Below are 20,014 nucleotides of genomic sequence, written 5' to 3'. Positions count from 1 at the left end.
AAATCGCTGTGTGTTGTATAAATTTTAAAACCTCTTTGCATAAAGTTTTATTTTCTGTAGCCTGTTTTAGGAAGTTTCTAAAGTCCTTTCATAGGAAAAATTCATTACAATAAAAGTAAGATCATCAAATAACAACGAATATTGGTTTCCTTAATCATCACTTTGCAAAAATGGTCCTTCACGATTTCTAACAAATTTATTTTCTAATACGCCCCAGGGGGTGAAATGTTGAAGTCCTCCATTTTACTTACAAATATACTTAGGAATTTACTATGGGATGTAAAATTTTTGCTTCAATCCATGGTTAGAGATGTCATGGGCAAAAAAAAAAAAAAAAAATCTTCCAAATTATAGGTTACCTGGGGCAGAGGGGTATTAGTGGATAACATTTTCTCCAAAATGTTATATGATTTCGCACACAAGAGTAACGGGTCAGGTGTAACTTGACAGTCTCGCGGTTTCCCTGGTGTTTTGATAACCCAGGGGAGCCCGAGTTATTTTTGCGGCAAAGGCTATGCGCCAACAGGGACTTGGCGACGCCCCCAATCCCTGCAGCAGTGGCTCCGCTCCTGGCCATATCCCGCCTTTGGACATCGGGGCGGGGATCGGAGTGGTGACAATGCGGCAGGAGCCGGCCTGGGGGTGTCACCCGAACGCCGGGCGCCTGCAAGGCCGGCTGCGAAGGGGCGGGGAGAAGCGTGGCCGGGGGCGGGGCTAGCGGGCGCGGGAAGCGCGCGGGGCGCCGTGCGGCGTCCGGGAGGCGGCCGCAGTCCCGCCCCGCCCCGCCGCGTCCCGCCACGGAGTCCCGCAGCGTATTGGCCGCGTGCGTGCCTTCTGCCACCTCCCGGCGTTCAGGTGGACGTCGGAGCTCCGCGCACAACTATGGCTCAGCACTTCTCCCTGGCCGCCTGCGACGTGGTCGGCTTTGACCTGGACCACACTCTGTGTCGCTACAACCTGCCCGAGAGCGCCCGGGTGAGTGGCGCTGCCGGGGCGCCCGGCGTGCAGCCTCCATGGCGGCGCGGGCTCGAGTTTCCTCCCGGCTTAGGCGGCGGCGGGCGTCGCCGGGGCCCTGCAGCCGCAGCGCCTTTGCGCACCACTCGGCCTCAAGCCGGGAGGCGGGGCCAAAGGAAGCGTGCATACCCCACTCCCCCGCCCCCCCGCCATCTCCGCCTTTGCTCTGGGTACCGGCTTCTTTAACCCAGCCCTTAGCCAAGTTTGAGAGACGGCTAGGGAAGAAAAGGGGCGAAGGAAAGACACGTTGTGCAAGATTGGGTTGGGGAAACGGCTCCTGGGGCAGAGGAAGGGCAGGGCCCGGGAAACTGGGGGTGTCCTTTGCAGATCCCCGGTTTTGGAACGTCTCAGCAAATCATTCTGGCTACCAGTAGAGCGCCAATACAGCCACCTGGTTAGCGACTTTTGTCGTCTTCTTTGGCTGCATTTTTTTTCTTTTGCACTTCCATGCGACCACCTGTCAGTTTTTAAATACTGCCGTCTGGGGAAAATTGTGTGGTGTATTGGAAAGAAGACTAACCGGAAAGTCATTAAGATCTTAGCCCTAATTTTGCCTTTTACCAAGAGAAGGAATTAAATATTGCTCATCTACTGCATGCTCCACGCAAGTTTTAATCCTAACAACAGCTCGGACCCTTCCTGCACTTAGAGAAGGAGCAGGAAGTGGAGTGTGTATGATTCCATATTTGTACCCTTACGTGAATTGTTCTTCCTCCCCCATTCCTTTAGTTTCACAGGGAAACTGATTTTGAGAAATTAACTTTTTTTTTTTTTTTTTGGTAAGTCAAAGATCTGAGTATCCAAAACAGAAAAAAACTGGCTATGGTCGTCAAAGCCAGGATTTTGCAGCCAGACTGCCTAGCTTAAGGCACTAGCTCCTCTGTTACTAGCTCTGTGACCTTGGGCAAATTACTTAACCAGTGTCTAGTTTCAGTTTCCTCATCTGTGAAACTGGGCTAATAATTGGATCTACCTGGAAAGGTTGTTGCAAGGATTAAAAAGGTAATGAATATATAATACTGAGAGCTGTGTCTGACACAAGTGGTGGCTTTTGTAGTTACCATGGAATCATTGTCCAACCTGACCACTTACAGTAAAGCGCTAAGTAGCTGGTGCAGACACCAGCCACGGCAGCTCCTCATTAAGATGAGGTTAACTGCCCAAGTCAGCAGTTCAGGTGCCGGGTCAAAGGTCAAAACACTGTATGAATTACTCCTGTTTTCTGTGTACAGATGGTTTAAAAAAAAAAAAAAGTGTACTGTTCCTAATGTGGTATGTTCCTGCTTTCCCGCGGTACAGATGTTTCCTTCCTCATGTTGAGAGTTAAGGAGACTTTTCTCCTTGATTCTCTGGCCACTACTTCCTCTAGGTCTTCGATTCATATTTTCCTTCTTTTGCCTTTCAGATCTTCCCCCTGATTAACATTTTCTTGCATGTTCTCTCTAGTCACCTTCTTTTGAAGGAAATATTGTTAAAAGTCAATTTTGTGCATGTGTGAGCATAAAATTTCAGAATACAAGATTCCCCAAAAGTAAGAGTTCTTTACTACAAGCTTCAAATATAAGTGATATTTAAAGGTTGAAAACAGTAATCTGGTGCATTTTCTTTCCTGTTTGGTTCAGAAATCTTTCTGTGTGCTGAGCATCATAATAGAGTTAGGAGTACAGAGATAACACACTGGTCTTCAGGTGGCCTTGTGATGTTTAAGGATTCTGGAAGGTTAGCTTTGGTGCCCTGTGCTGACGACAGCATTGCCTGGCCCTTGCTGATGCTTGGCTGTTACCTCTGCCTGGGGCCCTCCTTTCTTGATTATGCTGACCCCTCATCTGGCAGGTCTCAAATTAAGTAGCCTGGCCCCCTAAGGTTTACCTTCCTATCCTGATCCTACCTCCAGTTTTCCATAAAACCTTAATTTCTCATAGCACTTATACACTGCCTTGAATTTTACTATTTACTTGTTGGAACCTTCCCCTAGATCCTAGAGCCATGACCCTTTGACCTCAGTGTTTGTGACTTTATTGTGTGTTCTGTGTGCCAAGCTGACTCTTCATATTTGGAGTTCAGTAAATAATTATGAAACGATTATGGCACTCACAATCACTATTCTAAGCATTCTACTGATACAAACTGGTTTGATCCTTACAACAGCCGTATGAGGTAGATGTTATTAACCTCCTTTAGAGATGAGGACACAGTCACAGAAAGGATAAGTAGCTTGTCCAGGGTCACCCAGCATGGTGGGCTGGCTGGCAGGTTTCTGCCGCCTACCACAGGCTTTCTGTGTGCTGCAAAGCCCAAAAGGGAGGCCTTGGAGTGAGTGATGCTTGAGCTGGGTCCCAGCACAGGAGTGACAATTGGCAGGTGAGGAGGCAAAGAGGAACATTTCAGGCAGAGGAAATATGGCCAAGGCAAGGACCAAGAGATGAGAAACAACACCTGGATCTGCTGGGTATCAAGCAGAAGGTGGGGAATGACAGGAGAAGATACTGGAAATGGCAGTGGTGGCTGCATGGTGGGTCCCTTGAGTGCCTCATGGGCAGCATATTTAGTAAGTGCAGTGTGCTGTGTGCTAAGTCGCCTCAGTCATGTCCGATTCTTTGTGACCCTATGGACCATAGCACACCAGGCTCCTCTGTCCTCGGAATTCTCCAGGCAAGAATACTGGAGTGGGTTGCCACGCCCTCCTTCCAGGGGATCCTCCCAACCCAGGGACTGAACCAGAGTCTCTGTGTCTCCTGCAGTGGCAGGTGGGTTCTTTACCACCAGCCCCACGTGGGAAGCCCTTTCATAAGTCCAGTGTTGTGCAAATATGGAACTGGGTGTGTCATCTCACCAGGGGCTCAGGAAAAGCATCCTAGAAATGATGACACCTGTGTTGTCCTGGAGTTGCAGACTCAGGAGTGTTCGGGCCAGGCAGTTAACCTGAATGTGCAACTGGGAAGGTGGGGCCTCTGGCAGCCAGGAGAAGGCACATACACAGCCGTGCTCATCTGCCAGCATTTGCCATGGGGCGTAGAGGCTCAGTCTTGCCAGATCTAATTCTCTCAAGACAAGTTAGAAATTGAAGCTTGTGTGAGAAGTCTGTCAATTTTTTTCAGTGCCAGCTCATTTTCAAAACACAGCAGAATTATGGGGTTGCCAGATATAGCGAATACAGGACATCCGGTTCAATTTGAGTTTCAAAGAACACAAACATTTTTAGTGTATGTGTGTTCCAGCTATCTCATGGGCTATGCTTATATTATAAAGTTATTTGCTGTTTAGCCGAAAATCCAATTGACCTAGGAATTTCACATTTTATCTGGCATCCTTCAGTGGGAACTAGATATAATTTGTGGTCTGCCTACAACCCGCAGGGCACCAGTTTGCAACCGCTGGGGATTCTGCATGATCATTAGTCAGGTGAGACTGTTGGGAAAGTAAGTGGCAGCTAAGGCCGGAGAGGAAGGGGTGGGTAGTGGAGGCCCTATGCCGTGAAGGCTTCTGGGGTGAGTCAACGTAATTTAAGGAAAAGCTTCAAGGGCCAAGGGCTTAGGACTAGAAGAGGGCTTCCAAAGACACAGCCTTCCCTATGTTTCTCAGCACTGCTATTCTCTGCTTCTCCTTACACATTGACCCCATTCTCTCCTATTATAGAACTTTCTCCTCCAAACACAGCTGTGGGTGCCCCCATAGGCAGCACTGCTGGAAAGGGCTCTTTGCCTTGGGAAGAAATCTGACCTTATTGAAATCACATATCCGTGTCTTGATCAATATTGACAAAGGGTGAGAAATTCCAGTTGTCCAAGGCTGAAAAAACTTAACCTTGACCAGAGGCAAGTCTAATGGTGTGCAGTAACCATTGGTAGCTTGAAATGGGCCATGGTAGGGGGTTATCTGTTCCATGAAATTGAACAAAGGCTATGAGTCAGGGCTTTTCTTTTTTTTTAACCAGCACATGACTGAGGATAATAGCAATACCTAAATTGAATTTACTTGTATGCCATGCGCTGCTCTAAGCATCTGAGGATTTATTTACATTACACATGGGATTTACATCTGTTAATCCCAGGGCACTGGTTTCTTGCAGGCAGGATCATAACGTGTATTTTTTTTTTTTTTTTTGTCCATAGTACTTTGTACCTTTGAGTGACTCAGTACATTTTATGATTGATAATTCATATGAGTGAAAATTCATATAACATCGAAGTCAGTGATTTTCAGTCATCTCAGAGTTTCAGGAATTTGGTAGGGGCCCCACCCTATCCTAGAGGCTTGGAATGTCTGGGTGGTTTTAAGAACTATTGAGTGTGGTTCTGACTCACCTCCAAGGTTGAGGACTGTTGATGCATAGTGTTGACTTAATATAACTCTGAACAACTGACCTGGATCACGGTCACATCATGTGGGGTACATGTATGGCCATTTTCATTAGCTTTATGACAGGAAACAGCTCTATTTGACAAGGGGCCTTTGCTTTCTTTGTACTTACCTCCTGACACTCATCACCCCAGTCCCCAACTGGAGCTGTGTGCCCCCTGGACTTGTGTGGCCCTCTCCCCACTGGATTCACTCAGCTAACTGCTCTGTCCTGCGGATGTCAGGGTGAACATCACTCCCTCACGGAGGCCTTCTACTCTTCCTGCTGTATCTATTCCCGCTTCCTCTTTGTGCCATTCCGGTGCTGTGGAAACCTGTCATGGGCTAACAGCTGCAGAAGAAGGGTCAGGATCCTCTGTGTGTCCTCTTGGACACTGTTCAGTCTCAAAAAACCTGGAATTTTGTTGTTGAGAATGAAATCTGTCAGCAGTCAGCAGAGCATTTACTTTTATGCTTGCTTCCAGAGGTTTGTTTGTTTGTTTTTTCCCCTCAGCTTATCTTACAGGGCATAAAAAGAGAGAGTCCCTGTGTCTGATGAAGGCGCTGTGATTCCTCCTGTAGATTACCTGCCTGGTCCTCATGTGTATTTCTCTTTGAGATTTCCCCTGTAGAAGAAAGAAAGAAAAGGAAAGTTGCTCACTTATGCCCAACTCTTTGCGACCCCATGGATTATACAGTCCATGGAATTCTCCAGGCCAGGATACTGGAGTGGGTAGCCTTTCCCTTCTCCAGAGGATCTTCCCAACCCAGGGATCAAACCTAGGTCTCCCTCATTGCAGGGAGATTCTTTCCCAGCTGAGCCACCAGGGAAGCCCAGGTATACTGGAGTGCATAGCCTATCTCTTCTCCAGTGGAACTTCTTGACCTGGGAATTGAACCGGGGTCTCCTGCATTGCAGGCAGATTCTTTACCAGCTGAGCTACAAGGGAGATTCCCCCGTGTCAAGTGACAAAACTAAAAGTAGTAATGAATTTGATGTCTTTTCATTTAGAGAAAACGTGGATTAGGGGAGTGCAGTGGCCCCACAGGCAGTGGAGCACTCTTTCCCAGAGATTTTGGGCATGACCATGTTTTATAGTGTTAGACGAGGCAACGCAAAAACAGGGCCTGATTGGCCAGGAGGTTGGGAATTTCCTGATAGGGACTGAGGGTCTTGTTTTCTAGGGAGAGGTAAGCGAGCTAAAGCTGACATGTGGATTGTGATTGGTGTATGTTAGGTGTCCTTGACAGGGGTTTTCTATAAGTGCACACTGACTTAGGTGTAGATTGTGCCAAGGTCTGGGCCAGTGAGGCGGCCTCCACTGTGTGGGGCTCAAGTATATGAAGTAGCGTTATCAGCTGCCATGGGGCCTTCTGGAAAGGATGGACAGAGGATGGATGTAGAGTGGTCAGTATGTTTATCATCTGGTAAAGTGTTAAATCAATTTACAAAGCTTTGTCAAGTCTTAATGATCTCCAAGCCGTTAGGCTTCGGGAGTAAGATTAATAATTGTCCTTGGTTGTATGATTGTACATTGATAGTGTAAAAAAGACAGCAGCTACCTGGGGCTCGCAGGGGTGCATAAATTGCTGGGAAGGAGTGTTAACCTGCTGAGCTTCACAATTAACAGACAATACAAATTCTTTCCCACTTGTCTCGTGGCTGATTCCAATAGGTCTTCAGGCCTGTGAAGTTAAGAAGGAATAGTGAAATTTACATTTAGTCTCTTTTCCTTTCTGTTAACAGCTCATTTATAATAGCTTTGCTCAGTTCCTGGTCAAGGAGAAAGGGTATGACAAAGGATTACTCATGGTGACCCCAGAGGATTGGGATTTCTGGTAAGCAGCTCTTTTTAAAGGTCTGTACATTCCCTCTGGTTTTTAATTCTTGTGGATAAAATTTTAATGCTTCTTCTTCCACGGAGACAGAAAGTGAAATGTGAAGTTGAGCCAAAGGACAGAATGCCTTCTGTACTAAAAATTTTATATTTGATGGATTAAAATCCTTTCTATTTTTAGACTTGCTTAGTTAAATACGAAAATTAAGCTAAGAGCGAATGTGACTAATTTGGGTATTTTTGCATGGGTTAAATCTGTCGTCATTAAGAGTTTCAGAGATTAAGAACTGTCTCTAAAATTTACATCTTTTATTAAAAAATTCTTTTATTGCCCTTCCTATACAAAATTGTATGAAAAGAGGTGGAAATCACCATGTTTTGAATGTGTGTGTGTGTATGCGTGTGCATGCACTCATTCATGTCCAATTCTTTTCAATCCTGTGGACGATAGCCTGTCAAGCTTCTCTGTCCTGGAATGTTCCAGGCAAGAATACTGGAGCAGGTTGCCATTTCCTGCTCCAAGAGATCTTCCCGACCCAGAGATCCAACCCGTATCTCTGGCGTCTCCTGCATTGGCAGGCAGATTCTTTACCATTGTGCCACCTGGGAATTGCCATGTTTTTAATAAGTGTCTGAATTAGGACATCTGTTTTTGTGTAATTTGGGTAGATATTCCTATGTAGATATTACAATGCCCTGGTGGTAAAGCGTCTGCCTACAATGCAGGAGACCTGGGTTCGATCCCTGGGTCGGGAAGATCCCCTGGAGAAGGAAATGGCAACGCACTCCAGTATTCTTGCTTGGACAAGCCCATGGACGGAGGAGCCTGGTGGGCTACAGTCCATGGAGTCGCAAAGAGTCGGACACGACTGGGCGACTTCTCTCTCTTCTTGACTATAATAGAGACTCTTGACAGCTTACTCCCTTCCTGGCTTAGGAGTGTCAACTTCCCAAGGTTTCCTTTGTCTTTCTTCCTCATTTAACCAATAAAAACAAACAAAAGTCCTGTTAAACCACTTTAAATTGTTCAGTTGAAAATTAATAGTTGTCCTGAAACACATGAAAAATACATCCAGAAATAATTCTAGAGCAACAGTGTTCATCTATTATGCATTCTTCCGGTGTTTGGTTCGTCCTTTTTGATTTACCCCTTTCTGAAAAGGAGGACACAGAAACATTTGCTATATGAAATTGCTATGGAAATGTTACTGTGGACCAAAGCAAATAATGCTTGTAAAGTACCCTGTCCTTTTCTTTTCATTCTGTTGGTATTTGGTGGCCATTATGCCTTCTTATTTTGGTTACTCATAATAATGACCCTGAACCCATTTTTCTTCCCAAATCCCATAAGTCTTTTACAGTGAAGAACCTAAAACTTAGTGTTTGACTTTCTTTTAGTGGTTTTCAATAATATGCCTAGCCCAGAGGGCTAGTTCTTATAGCCTGACCTAAATTGAGGCAGAGTCTAAAGAGTACAGAAAAGATTCTGGCTAAGATCTTAACTTGTAAAATGTGAATGTGTGTTTGTGTGTGTTTTATTTAATGAAGAACATTGGTACATTTTAGCAGAGGCATACAATGGAGCTCATTTTTTGTTCTGAGTTTTTTTTTTTTCTCAGCTCAAAGAGTTTAGACACTAAATATTCTGTCCTTGGTTTGCCCGCATAGCAGTTTTCCTCATGTACTTGCTCTGAGGATATTTAATTTTAGAATTCTTGAATTTTAGAATTCAAGAGCTTACTTGTTTGATTAACATGTTATTCACCTGGCTGGCAGAGTCTTTTTTTAGTAGTATGACTTTTTGAAAATATAAGTTATTATTTCTTGAGTTAAGTATTAATAAGTATGTGAACTGATTGGTAATCAGACTTTTCTCTTTCAGTTGCAAGGGCTTGGCACTGGATCTGGAAGATGGGAACTTCATTAAACTTGCAGATAACGGCACTGTGCTCAGGTAATAGAATTTAGTTGTGGTGTCAAAACTTTACTCTTTCCTAGGACGTTTTATTACCATGTAGGATTAGACTGTTAAGGTATGGATTAAACAAGATTATTACTTTAGTCAGTCAGATGAGAGATTGTCTGTGTGCCTGCAGGTCTTTGTAGGAATCATTTGAGCCATTTAAATATAAATCTGGGAGCATTAGATTGAAAGGTCTTAAATTTAGCTTATCAGAAATATTTGCGCAGGAAATACAGTAGAATGTTAACTTGCTTTTCGACCACCTCTACTGCAAAAGAGCTTGGGAATTTTATCATGTTAAGCTGGAGTAAAATTGAAACTCTCTTTATTAAGGAAGAAGAGAATGGACATGGGGTAGAATTGGTGGTCTAGGCACAACTCGCTTTCTTCTTCCACTTGTCCAAATTTGCCCCCATGCAGAACTCATGTTGTGTCTCGGCTTCTCAAAGTGTTTCTAGATTCCTCCAGCCTTCATCAGTGTCTCCCCCTCCCAAGCTTAGTGCTGACTCCCCTTCCTTCCCTTTTCTTAGTTAGTTAGTGTTAGTTGCTCAGTCGTGTCTGACTCTTTGCAACCCCATGAGCTATAGCCCGCCAGGCTCCTCTGTCCATGGAATTCTCCAGGCAAGAATACTGGAGTGGATTGCCATTCCCTTCTCCAGGGGATCTTCCTGACCCACAGATTGAACCTGGGTCTCCTGCATCACAGCCAGATTCTTTGCCTTATGAGCCACCAGGGAAGGTGAATCCAACACTTTGAGTGTTAATAATAGGGCAAGTGTAGACAGAGGAGCCTGGCAGGCTATAGTCCATAAGGTCGCAAAGAGTTGCACACAACTGAAGCAACTTAGCATAGCACAGCACAGCACAAGCAATGGAAAAGCAGCTGCTATCACTGCTCTGTGTCTTACAGAAGGTAACATGGGGTAAGCATCTATTTTCCTTCCAATACTGACAGTACAGGCAAGTTAACATGGCCGTGCAGTTGTGCGATTTATTATTTATGCTGACTCAGTTAGAGTCCAAGAAGAGGATGCTCACCCCTTGCACACACTCTCCCTTTGGGCATCATTCCTTTTGTACAGTAGAGGCTCACACTCTACCCAGACTGTCCCCTAAGGTGGAGCTAGCTGGAGCAGATGTCACTCCACTTCTGACAATTTTGTAACTGATTTGCATCTTTTTTCCTCAGGCAGCTAGAGATATGAGTGTATGTATTCATTTGTATGTATAAATAAATATAAATGTATGTATATACACACATACATACATACACACACACACGCAGTGCAGCTTTGACCGTGACCTTTAATGTCCCTTTCAGATTCTTACAGTGTACTTGGCTATCTTCAGTCATGGTTAAAAGAATAGAAAGCATCCTGCAACTTTGCTTCTTTCTTTGTTCTGTCTGTTTGTCTGTCCCCATTCCCAACATCATTTCCCCAAGGTCTGACCATCTCCATTCAAGTTTGGCTAACCTCCAGCTCCTCCTGAGTTTATAAGCTTATATCCTTGATGCCTGCTTTCAAATGACATAGTAGATACCTTTTCTGATCATATTTCCTTCTCAAGATTCTCCCACCTTTAATATAGCTTTTATTATGTAAATGTTAACCTCTCTATAAAAAGGATCCTAATTGTGATTTTCCTCCATTTGCCTTTCTTATTTCATTTCCATTTTCTTCATTTTGCTTTGCTACCACAGTCTAACTCCAAGAAAAGAAGAATGATACTCCCTAGCATTATAATTTCTCATAGTAAACTATGTGAAATATTAACTGTTTTTCTGTAGGGTGAGATTCTCTTAACCAGGGCCAACCAATGTAAAAGCAGTAGTTTGAGCACAGAAAATAGCTACTTTCTTGTCTTCCTGTTCCAAGTTTTGCCACGTTCATCTTACTGTTCCCCATTGTGTTTTTAGCTACTTTATGTCCTTGAGTGGCATGTTACTACCCCATCTTCATCTTCATAGTCCCTGTGCTTGCGCAGCCCGGGGTACCAGGCACATCTCTCCTCCTGCAGGCCTCAGCTCACGCTCTGACTGTTGCACTCTCTCCTCCCCATAGGCCAGCTTCCCACCTAGTCCCTGCAGTTGTTTCCTCATTGTTCCGTTAGGCAAGTCTTATCTGCATAGTTAATTGGCAGCTTCTTAGGCAAGGCTTGTCCTATTTCTCCCAGAGAAGTTGTAGTTTATAGATTGGTCTGGGGCACCTATCACAGCATTGACCTCAGAGTACGCTTCTCCTGATCACTTGCTGGTTGATGGGTGAAATGGAGGAAGAAAAAGACTGTCAAGAGCCTTCCAGAAAAGAGGGGATATATGTTTATGTATCGCTGATTCAGTTTGCTGTACAGTAGACACTAATACAACACTGTAAAACAACTATACTCCAATAAAAATTTTAAAAATAAAATTTAAGAAATAACATAATAAAGGGGGAAATACCTTATAGGATCCTAAATAGGGAAGTCATCCAGTTGAAAACCTTTCTCTTAAAAAAAAAAACCTTTAGGGTGAATTAATAAATTAATAATAGCAAAGCTGGAGGAGGGAGTGTTCAAGGGAACCACTGATGAACCATGTGCCTCCTCTTCTCAAACCAGGGCCAGCCACGGCACAAAGATGCTGGCTCCAGAGGCGCTGGCGGAGGAGTTCGGCAGGAGGGAGTGGAAGCACTTCATGCCGGACACGGGAATGGCCTTCCGGTCAGGTACGGTTCCTGTGTGGGGCAGCGCCCCCATTCCCTCCCCTGTTGTTTTGGACCCTGAACCTGTGACATCAGGACACAGAGCAGACTGTCCTTGCTCCCTGCTGGGCAGGATGCACAGGAGAGCAACTGTGGTTTCATAGAGATTGGATATGTTATTTCCCATGTGTGTCTGGTTTCTCTTTGGCAGTTGGTTCTGTTTTATTTAACGTTTTTGTTGATTCGCGGTTTACTTCCACCTTTTACTTGTTCTGGAATAAAGAAGGCTAGCACTTAGGAATAATACATTACTTACTCTTTATTTTTATTAATTCGTTGCATGCACAATCCTTTTATTTCTCTCTTCCCCGCTTCTCCCCACATTCATATTCCTCACCTCTCCTGTTTTCTAGAATTCTTTTCTTTCCTGTCATTTCTAGTATCTTCTGCCATCGTCGTTTTTTTCCTCTTTATTGCGAGTGATTTTACACAACTTTTTCTCACTCTCCTTAAAGAATTTTACCATGAGCAAACATGAAAAGATTTTTCAAAAATTATTTATAGACAACAAATATGCATAAATTAATAAAGAATGATTAAAACACTTATAAACAGATAGACCTCATTAAAAGTCTTAATTGTTAGTTTTTCATTTGTTCTAGATTTTTTTGGTCATTTTTTTCCCACACTACAGTTTTGAAATGTATCTATTTTCCTTTCGAAAATGTAGTAAGTGGAAAATAGTTGGAGTTATTGCTTATTGCTTTCATGTTTTTGTTTGTCATATTTGCTGTCTTTGGGTGGTTTGTTTTCTCATAGTGAAACGAAAATGTTGAGAAGTATGTGTTATTTTATTAAGTTGATAGGAAAAACAGATTTCACCTTGGGGTTAGGTGTAGAATGCTTTCACACATCTCAACTCATAATAGCTAGGAAGTTAAATGGATAGATCTACTTTTTATTCAAGTGGTAAGGAAAACTCCTGTTGTCTGTCCAGATGTATGTGTACATGTGTGCATGCTTATTCACGTCCATCTCTTTTAGACTCTGTGAGCTGTAGCCCGCCAGTCTCTTCTGTCCATGGAATTTACTAGAGCGGGTTGCCATTTCCTACTCCAGGGTATCCTCCTGACCTGGGGATCAAACCTGTGTCTCTTGTGCCTCTTACATTGGCAGGTGGGTTCTTTACCACTGTGCCACCTGTCCAGATGTAAGCAGCTGTAAATAGAAGTGAATAACATGGGTTTGAACTGGGCAGGTCCACTTATACCAGCTGGCTGGTTCAGGCAGGTTACTCTGGTATCACAGACCAAGAGATTAGATGCGTTGCGGGTAGTGAGCCTTGGGAATCTGTGTCCACTGTCCTGGTCCCTGCAGCCCTGGCGTGTCATATGGTCTTATAGCATAGCAGTGTGGGTAGATGTGTATGTGGGCCGTCTTCTGCCTTTTTTCCAAATTCTTGCTTTTCCTCATACTGACAAAGACATCCTAACCTTTCTTAAGAGTGAGAACTAGTCTGAGATGTTCCCCCCACAATTTCAGCTGTGAAAAAGTGAAAAAACAAGAAGACTGTGCCAACCAAAATATTCTTAACTGAGGAAAAGGACATACAAACCTATGCAACCAGTTTGTGAATTAACAGACTTTGTTTCTGTTATATTCTTGATAATTTGACATGAAGATGTGAGGGGCATTAAGTAAATAACATTTAAAGGGATAAACATCTGGATCTTACAGAGAGTTTTCTCTTAATTACCATGACACTTTTTCTTTCCAACATACAGCTAACTCTTGAACAACTCAGGAATTAGGGACTCTTACCTCAAGAAGTTGAAAATCTGAGTATAACTTTATTGTCAGCCCTCCCTACTATGGAGTTCCTCCCTGTCTGAGTTTCTGCATCTGTGGGTTCAACCTACTGCAGGTCACAGATCGTGTACTGCTATAGTATTTATTGTATTTATTTACATGTTGAAAAAAATATACGTAAAAGTGGACTTGTGCAGTTCACACCTGTGTTGTTCAAAGGTTGACTATAATCCATTCAATTTTTGGATCATTCAACAAGCATTTATTGAGTGCCTACAATATACTGGAAATTGTGCGTAGTAGACACTAAGACACAAGACTGCTATGTTCCATAACCTCATACATAGCTTACAAATGGAGGAAGGGGGCAGGCCGTTATAATAATCTGCACAAAAGTAATTGTGACCATTTGAAAAGTACGCCCTTACGTTAAACTGAAATCTGGCTCCACCTGTTGATTCTGTTTGATTCCTCTTTGTACCAGGACTTCTCAGGAGAGAGGACTCTGTGAGGTTTGTGCTCAAAGCAGAGTGGTCGCTCCCGCTTGCAGTATGCAGGAGCGAGAGAGCAGTGAGGGTGTGACGTGGACGGAGAAGGGCCCTGGATGGCACCAGGACTTCTGAGGAGAAGTGCAGAGAATGCTTCCCAGAATTGTCAACCCAAGGGACAGGATGTTGGGGCCTGCATTCACTGATTCCTGACCTGTCCGTTGAGGCTTGCCACATGGGCTCTAGAGGCTTCCAGAGAGAGGGAATGTCACAGGTGTGGCTTGAGGAAGCACAGTGGTGTTCAACACAGCTGTGGCCGGGGTCAGCCATGGACCAAGGGGATGGTGTGACGTGGGTCCTCAAAAGTGTTTCCTGCCCAGGGACAGCAGATTCAAAAGTGCTGTCAGTGCCAAGGAAGGGCTCAACTTTAATTCTAGCCTCAGGCCAAGGAGGATAAATCAAACCCTCTGCTCTCCAGGATCTGGAGGGTGCCTGTGCTGTGCTTCTGAGTTTTTCTAAGATAAGCACACACTGTGTCCGTAAGGTGAGGACACATTTTTTTTTTTTGTATTCCTTTTCTTACCCTGGCTGTTCTTACATTGTACTGAAATTTGTCTGAAGTTGCATAAAGATTGAATGTGAGACTCCAGGAGATCAACCAACACAGATTAGCGAATGCACTTCGTGGTACTCCAGTGTTAGGTTGATGGTTTTAAAATTCAGTGACACTGATAGTAAAAATTGTGACTTTTTCATAATCTATTTCATATTTATGATATAGTCTTTAATTTTTATATTAAAAATGTTTTAAATAAAATGCTTAACTTATGCATATCATATTTTTATTATAACTTTTTATATTAATAGAGCCATTATAGCTGAAGCCTTCTTTAAAAGGCAATGGATGACAGGCTGTAGTAGAGTGGTTCTGAATTGAAGTAGAAGCCCCTTTAAGTAACTAAACCAAAACATAGCCTCTTTAGCCAAATTTCTGTATCACCTAAATGAGGCATTAATTTGATCCCAGTTTAAAATTGTGTTCTTTTTAGGAAAATACTACTTTTATGATAACTACTTTGACCTGCCTGGAGCTCTTCTATGTGCCAGAGTGGTGGACTCTTTAACAAAGGTGAGTGGGGACTCATTTCTTAGACTCTATGATAGGTATTTGGAGAAGGCAATGGCACCCCACTCCAGTACTCTTGCCTGGGAAACCCCATGGACGGAGGAGCCTGGTAGGCTGCAGCCCCTGAGGTCGTGAAGAGTCGGACACGACTGAGCGACTTCACTTTCACTTTTCACTTTCATGCACTGGAGGAGGAAATGGCAACCCACTCCAGTGTTCTTGCCTGGAGAGTCCCAGGGACGGGGAGCCTGGTGGGTTGCCGTCTATGGGGTCGCACAGAGTCAAACACAACTGACGGCGACTTACCAGCAGCAGCAGCATGATAGGTATTTGGCCATAAATCGGAGGACTTTGAGCTTCTCTGGTAGCTCAGATGGTAAAGAAACCGTCTGCAATGCAGGAGACTTGGATTGAGATGATCCCCCAGAGGAGGGCATGGCAGCCCAGCCCAGTATTCTTGCTTGGAGAATCCCCATGGACAGAGGAGTCTGGCGGACCACAGTCCATAGTGTCGCAGAGTCAGGCATGACTGAGCTACTAAGCACACACACACACAGAGGACTTAATTATATATGTCTTTTGAGTTGAGATTTTACTCAGTTTCCTTTGTGGTTTCAGAGGTGACCAAGGAGGAAAGACATAGAGAAATTGGTCAAAGTATTTTTGGAAAATTAAATAATGACCATACCTAAGGATAATAAACCTGTTCTCCAGCAGGGAGTGAAAAAGTCTAGAAAAAGAAAATACCAAACTTGCATATGGAGAAATATTTCTTAGTTTCGTTAGCAGAGTTTTTAAAAAAAATAAATCTAAGGATAAATCCATGTGTCTTTTTAAGCATTGTTAAATAGTATAAAACCAGAAAAATGGAATGAAATGTTAAAAATAATCATTTTGAGCATAGTTTAATGTATATAGACTTTTTTCTTTTCCTAGGTATCAGGATTAAATAGATCTCTGGTTATATCAGTTTTATACTTAGAGCTTAAGACATATGAACGTAAATTGGTTTTATACCAGAATCACTTTCCTTTTTGCATATATTGTCATTAAAAATTACAATGATGTTTCTGATAGGACTCAGTTCAGTCCAATTCAGTTGCTCAGTCAAATCTGACTCTTTGCAACCCCATGGACTGCAGTACTTCAGGCCTCTGTGTCCATCATCAACTCCCTGAGTTTACTCAAACTCATATCCATTGAGTCAGTGATGCCATCCAACCATCTCATCCTCTGTCATCCCCTTCTCCTCCCACCTTCGATCTTTCCCCGCATCAGGGTCTTTTCAAATGAGTCAGTTCTTTGCATCAGGTGGCCAAAGTATTGGAGTTTCAGCTTCAGCATCAGTCCTTCCAGTGAATATTCAGGACTGATTCCCTTTAGGATGGACTGGTTGGATCTCCTTGCAGTCCAAGGGACTCTCAAGAATTTTCTCCAACACCACAGTTCGAAAGCATCAATTCTTCAGTGCTCAGCTTTCTCTATAGTCCAGCTATCACATCCATACATGACTACTGGAAAAACCATAGCCTTGACTAGATGGACCTTTGTTGGCAAAGTAATGTCTCTGCTTTTTAATATGCTGTCTAGGTTGGTCATAACTTTTCTTCCAAGGAGTAAACGTCTTTTAATTTCATGGCTCCAGTCACCATCTGCAGTGATTTTGGAGCCTAAGAAAATAAAGTCTGTCACTGTTTCCATCGTTTGCCCATCTATTTGCGTTGAAGTGATGGGACCAGATGCCATGATCTTAGTTTTCTGAATGTTGAATTTTAAGCCAACTTTTTCACTTTCCTCTTTCACTTTCATCAAAAGGCTCTTTAGTTCTTCGCTTTGTGCCATAAGGGTGGTATCATCTGCATATCTGTGGTTATTGATATTTCTCCCGGCAGTCTTGATTCCAGCTTGTGCTTCATCCAGCTGAGCATTTCTCATGATGTACTCTGCATATAAGTTAAATAAGCAGAGTGACAATATACAGCCTTGACGTACCCCTTTTCCTATTTGGAACCAGTCTGTTGTTCCATGTCCAGTTCTAACTGTTGCTTCCTGACCTGCATATAGATTTCTCAAGAGGCAAGTCAGGTGGTCTGGTATTCCCATCTCTTTCAGAATTTTCCACAGTTTGTGGTGATCCACACAGTCAAAAGCTTTGGCATAGTCAATAAAGCAGAAATAGATGTTTTTCTGGAACACTCTTGCTTTTTGGATGATCCAGTGGATGTTGCCAATTTGATCTCTGTTTCCTCTGCCTTTTCTAAAACCAGCTTGAACATCTGGAAGTTCATGGTTCACGTACTGTTGAAGCCTGGCTTGGAGAATTTTGAGCCTTACTTTACCTAGTGTGTGAGATGAGTGCAATTGTGCGGTAGTTTGAGCCTCATTTGGCATTGCCTTTCTTTGGGATTGGAATGAAAGCTGACCTTTTCCAGTCCTATGCCCACTGCTGAGTTTTCCAAATTTGCTGGCATATTGAGTGCAGCACTTTCACATCATCATCTTTTAGGATTTGAAATAGCTCAACTGGAATTCTATCACCTCCATTAGCTTTTTTTGTAGTGATGCTTCCTAAGGCCCACTTGACTTCGCATTCTAGGATGTCTGGCTCTAGATGAGTGATCTGGGTCATGAAGATCTTTTTTATATAGTTCTGTGTATTCTTGCCACCTCTTCTTAATATCTTCTGCTTCTCATAGGTCCATACCATTTCTGTTCTTTATTGAGCCCATCTTAGCATGAAGTGTTCCCTTGGTATCTCTAATTTTCTTGAAGAGATCTCTAGTCTTTCCCATTCTATTGTTTTCCTCTCTTTCTTTGCACTGATCACTGAGGAAGGCTTTCTTATCTCTACTTGCTACTCTTTGGAACTCTACATTCTGATAGGACTAGGTGATGTTTTATTTTTGAATCATAATTATAGTCATGTGTTTGTGAAAGTTTCTGTTGCGCCACAGTTCTGGCTTATTGAAGTTGTTATTATGGGATGGAGTCAGCTTCTCATTTTATAGTGACTGTAAACAAAAGCACTGGTCTTTAAATATTTTGTGCTTGATATAATTTAAATACTATCTAGTAGTTGGTCTTTGTTTAGATAGAAGGACACTGGTTAATGTGTCCAAGGAAGCACGGGGCTATAGGGTTGTTTATTTTCCTATTTACTTGCTTTCTGAGTTTAAAAAAAATAAACTTAGCAAAAATGATTTGAATTTTGGATTAGAAACCTCCTTCATCTCACCTGTAGAGACTTGATGCTCTTGTATACTGAAACTCAGGTAAATGTGCACAGAATTGTAAAGTAACCAGTTTTTGAGGTTTTAAGGCTGCAGGCCTTTTAGCTCCATTGATGCCATGGTACAGGAAGTGACATATCCTGATATCTCCTAAGCTATTACATTGTAGATTTGTTCATATGTTAAAAGTAGTGTGTAATGTTTAGACTTTATAATGCATGGACAGTTTTATTTTATTTGGGTTACATTAATATTTAGTCATATGTATATACATCTCTATAGCAGTGATTTTCATGGAAGATATTTTTCTACAATCACATTTGGAAAAGTGAGAAGTTTTATTAATCTGTTATATTTCCTAAAACATGAATCCCTATTTTAGAGTACAGTAATATTATAGTTGTTTGCCAAGTGTTTTCTACTATGCTTAAAAACAGAATTATTACATGTGTCACATTTGGATTTGGTTTTTTTTCTTTAGCAGAACAGTGGTCAAAAACCATTTGATTTTTGGAAGGACATAATTGCTGGTATACAACATAATTATAAAATGTCAGCTTTTAAAGGTGAGTAATATGAAAAGAGACTTTATTTTTTTTTTTATTGGAAGATCATTGCTTCACAGTGTTGCAGTAGGTTTTGCCATACATCAACATGAATCAGTCATAATTACACATATATCCCTTTTCCTCTTTAGCCTCCCTCCCACCCCATCCAGCCCTCTAGGTTGTCACAGAGTGCAAGGCTGAGCTCTGTGTTATATGGCAGCTTCCCACTAGTCATCTGTTTTACACATGATAGTTAGTGTATGTATGTCTGTGCTACTTTCTCAACTTGTCCTACCCTCTCCTTCCCTGGCTGTGTCCACAAGTTCATTCTCTATGTCTGTGTCTCCATTTCTTGAAGAGAGGCTTTAGATGTTTGTTCAATGCTGTGCGTATAATGAATTACTTAGAAGGAACCTATTTTTTATGTACCTTAATTAGGATTTAATTTGGCCCTAGATATTGGTATAAAGTTGATACTGGTTATATTCTAAGAGCTTCTTTTCTTCATGTCTGTTTAATGGCCATCATTGCCAGTATTCTAAGAGATGCTGTCTTTACATGCTTACTAATAGGACCCATTTGTGGATACCCCAGAATTTGCTCTTTCTTGGCTTGGAAATAAGATTGGTGACAGCTGTAACCATTAGTGTAGTAATTACAGACAGAGAGGAAGAGTGAAAATTCTATTCTTAATGCTTAAAAGCAGGTTGAGCTCACACAGAATGGGAGCAGAGATCAGCAACCCAAGCCCAAGCTTTTACAGTTCCATCCACAGGTTTGCTTGGGTTACACAGACACATTGCTTCTAAGGCATTAAGAGATGCCTTTGTAGTATGGTACCTGAGTGACTTGAACACACTAATTCAGCCAGTGGACTGATGGATGCTCACAGGCAGTGTTTTTCAGCTGAGAAAAATAAAAATGTTGCCTTTTGATTGGCATAAAAATTCTTGCCTGCCTTTTAATGTCATTTAAA

General features: G+C 42.6%; 1 protein-coding gene across 4 annotated transcripts in view; it reads left to right on the top strand.

Annotated features, from left to right (window-relative positions):
- Positions 1-719: 719 nt before the first annotated feature.
- Positions 720-20,014, top strand: part of NT5DC1 (5'-nucleotidase domain containing 1) — a 105,427-nt gene continuing 86,132 nt past the window's right edge. For 2 of the 4 annotated variants that reach the window (XM_081530056.1, XM_081530058.1), the window contains exons 1-6: positions 720-975; positions 7,100-7,191; positions 9,073-9,144; positions 11,755-11,861; positions 15,184-15,263; positions 18,975-19,056. In XM_081530056.1, the coding sequence (XP_081386182.1) occupies positions 883-975; positions 7,100-7,191; positions 9,073-9,144; positions 11,755-11,861; positions 15,184-15,263; positions 18,975-19,056 (526 nt within the window). In that variant the 5' untranslated portion in view covers positions 720-882. Of the gene's footprint in view, positions 976-7,099; positions 7,192-9,072; positions 9,145-11,754; positions 11,862-15,183; positions 15,264-18,971; positions 19,057-20,014 lie in introns of all 4 variants that reach the window. The other 2 variants (XM_081530055.1, XM_081530057.1) reach the window with 1 other exon arrangement.

The sequence above is a fragment of the Giraffa tippelskirchi genome, chromosome 9 (assembly GCF_054371585.1).
Source record: "Giraffa tippelskirchi isolate mGirTip1 chromosome 9, T2T-mGirTip1v1.2.pri, whole genome shotgun sequence".
Classification (NCBI taxonomy): Eukaryota; Metazoa; Chordata; class Mammalia; order Artiodactyla; family Giraffidae; genus Giraffa; species Giraffa tippelskirchi.
Note: the sequence above shows the minus strand (reverse complement) of the source record. Positions and strands in the feature narration are given on the sequence as shown.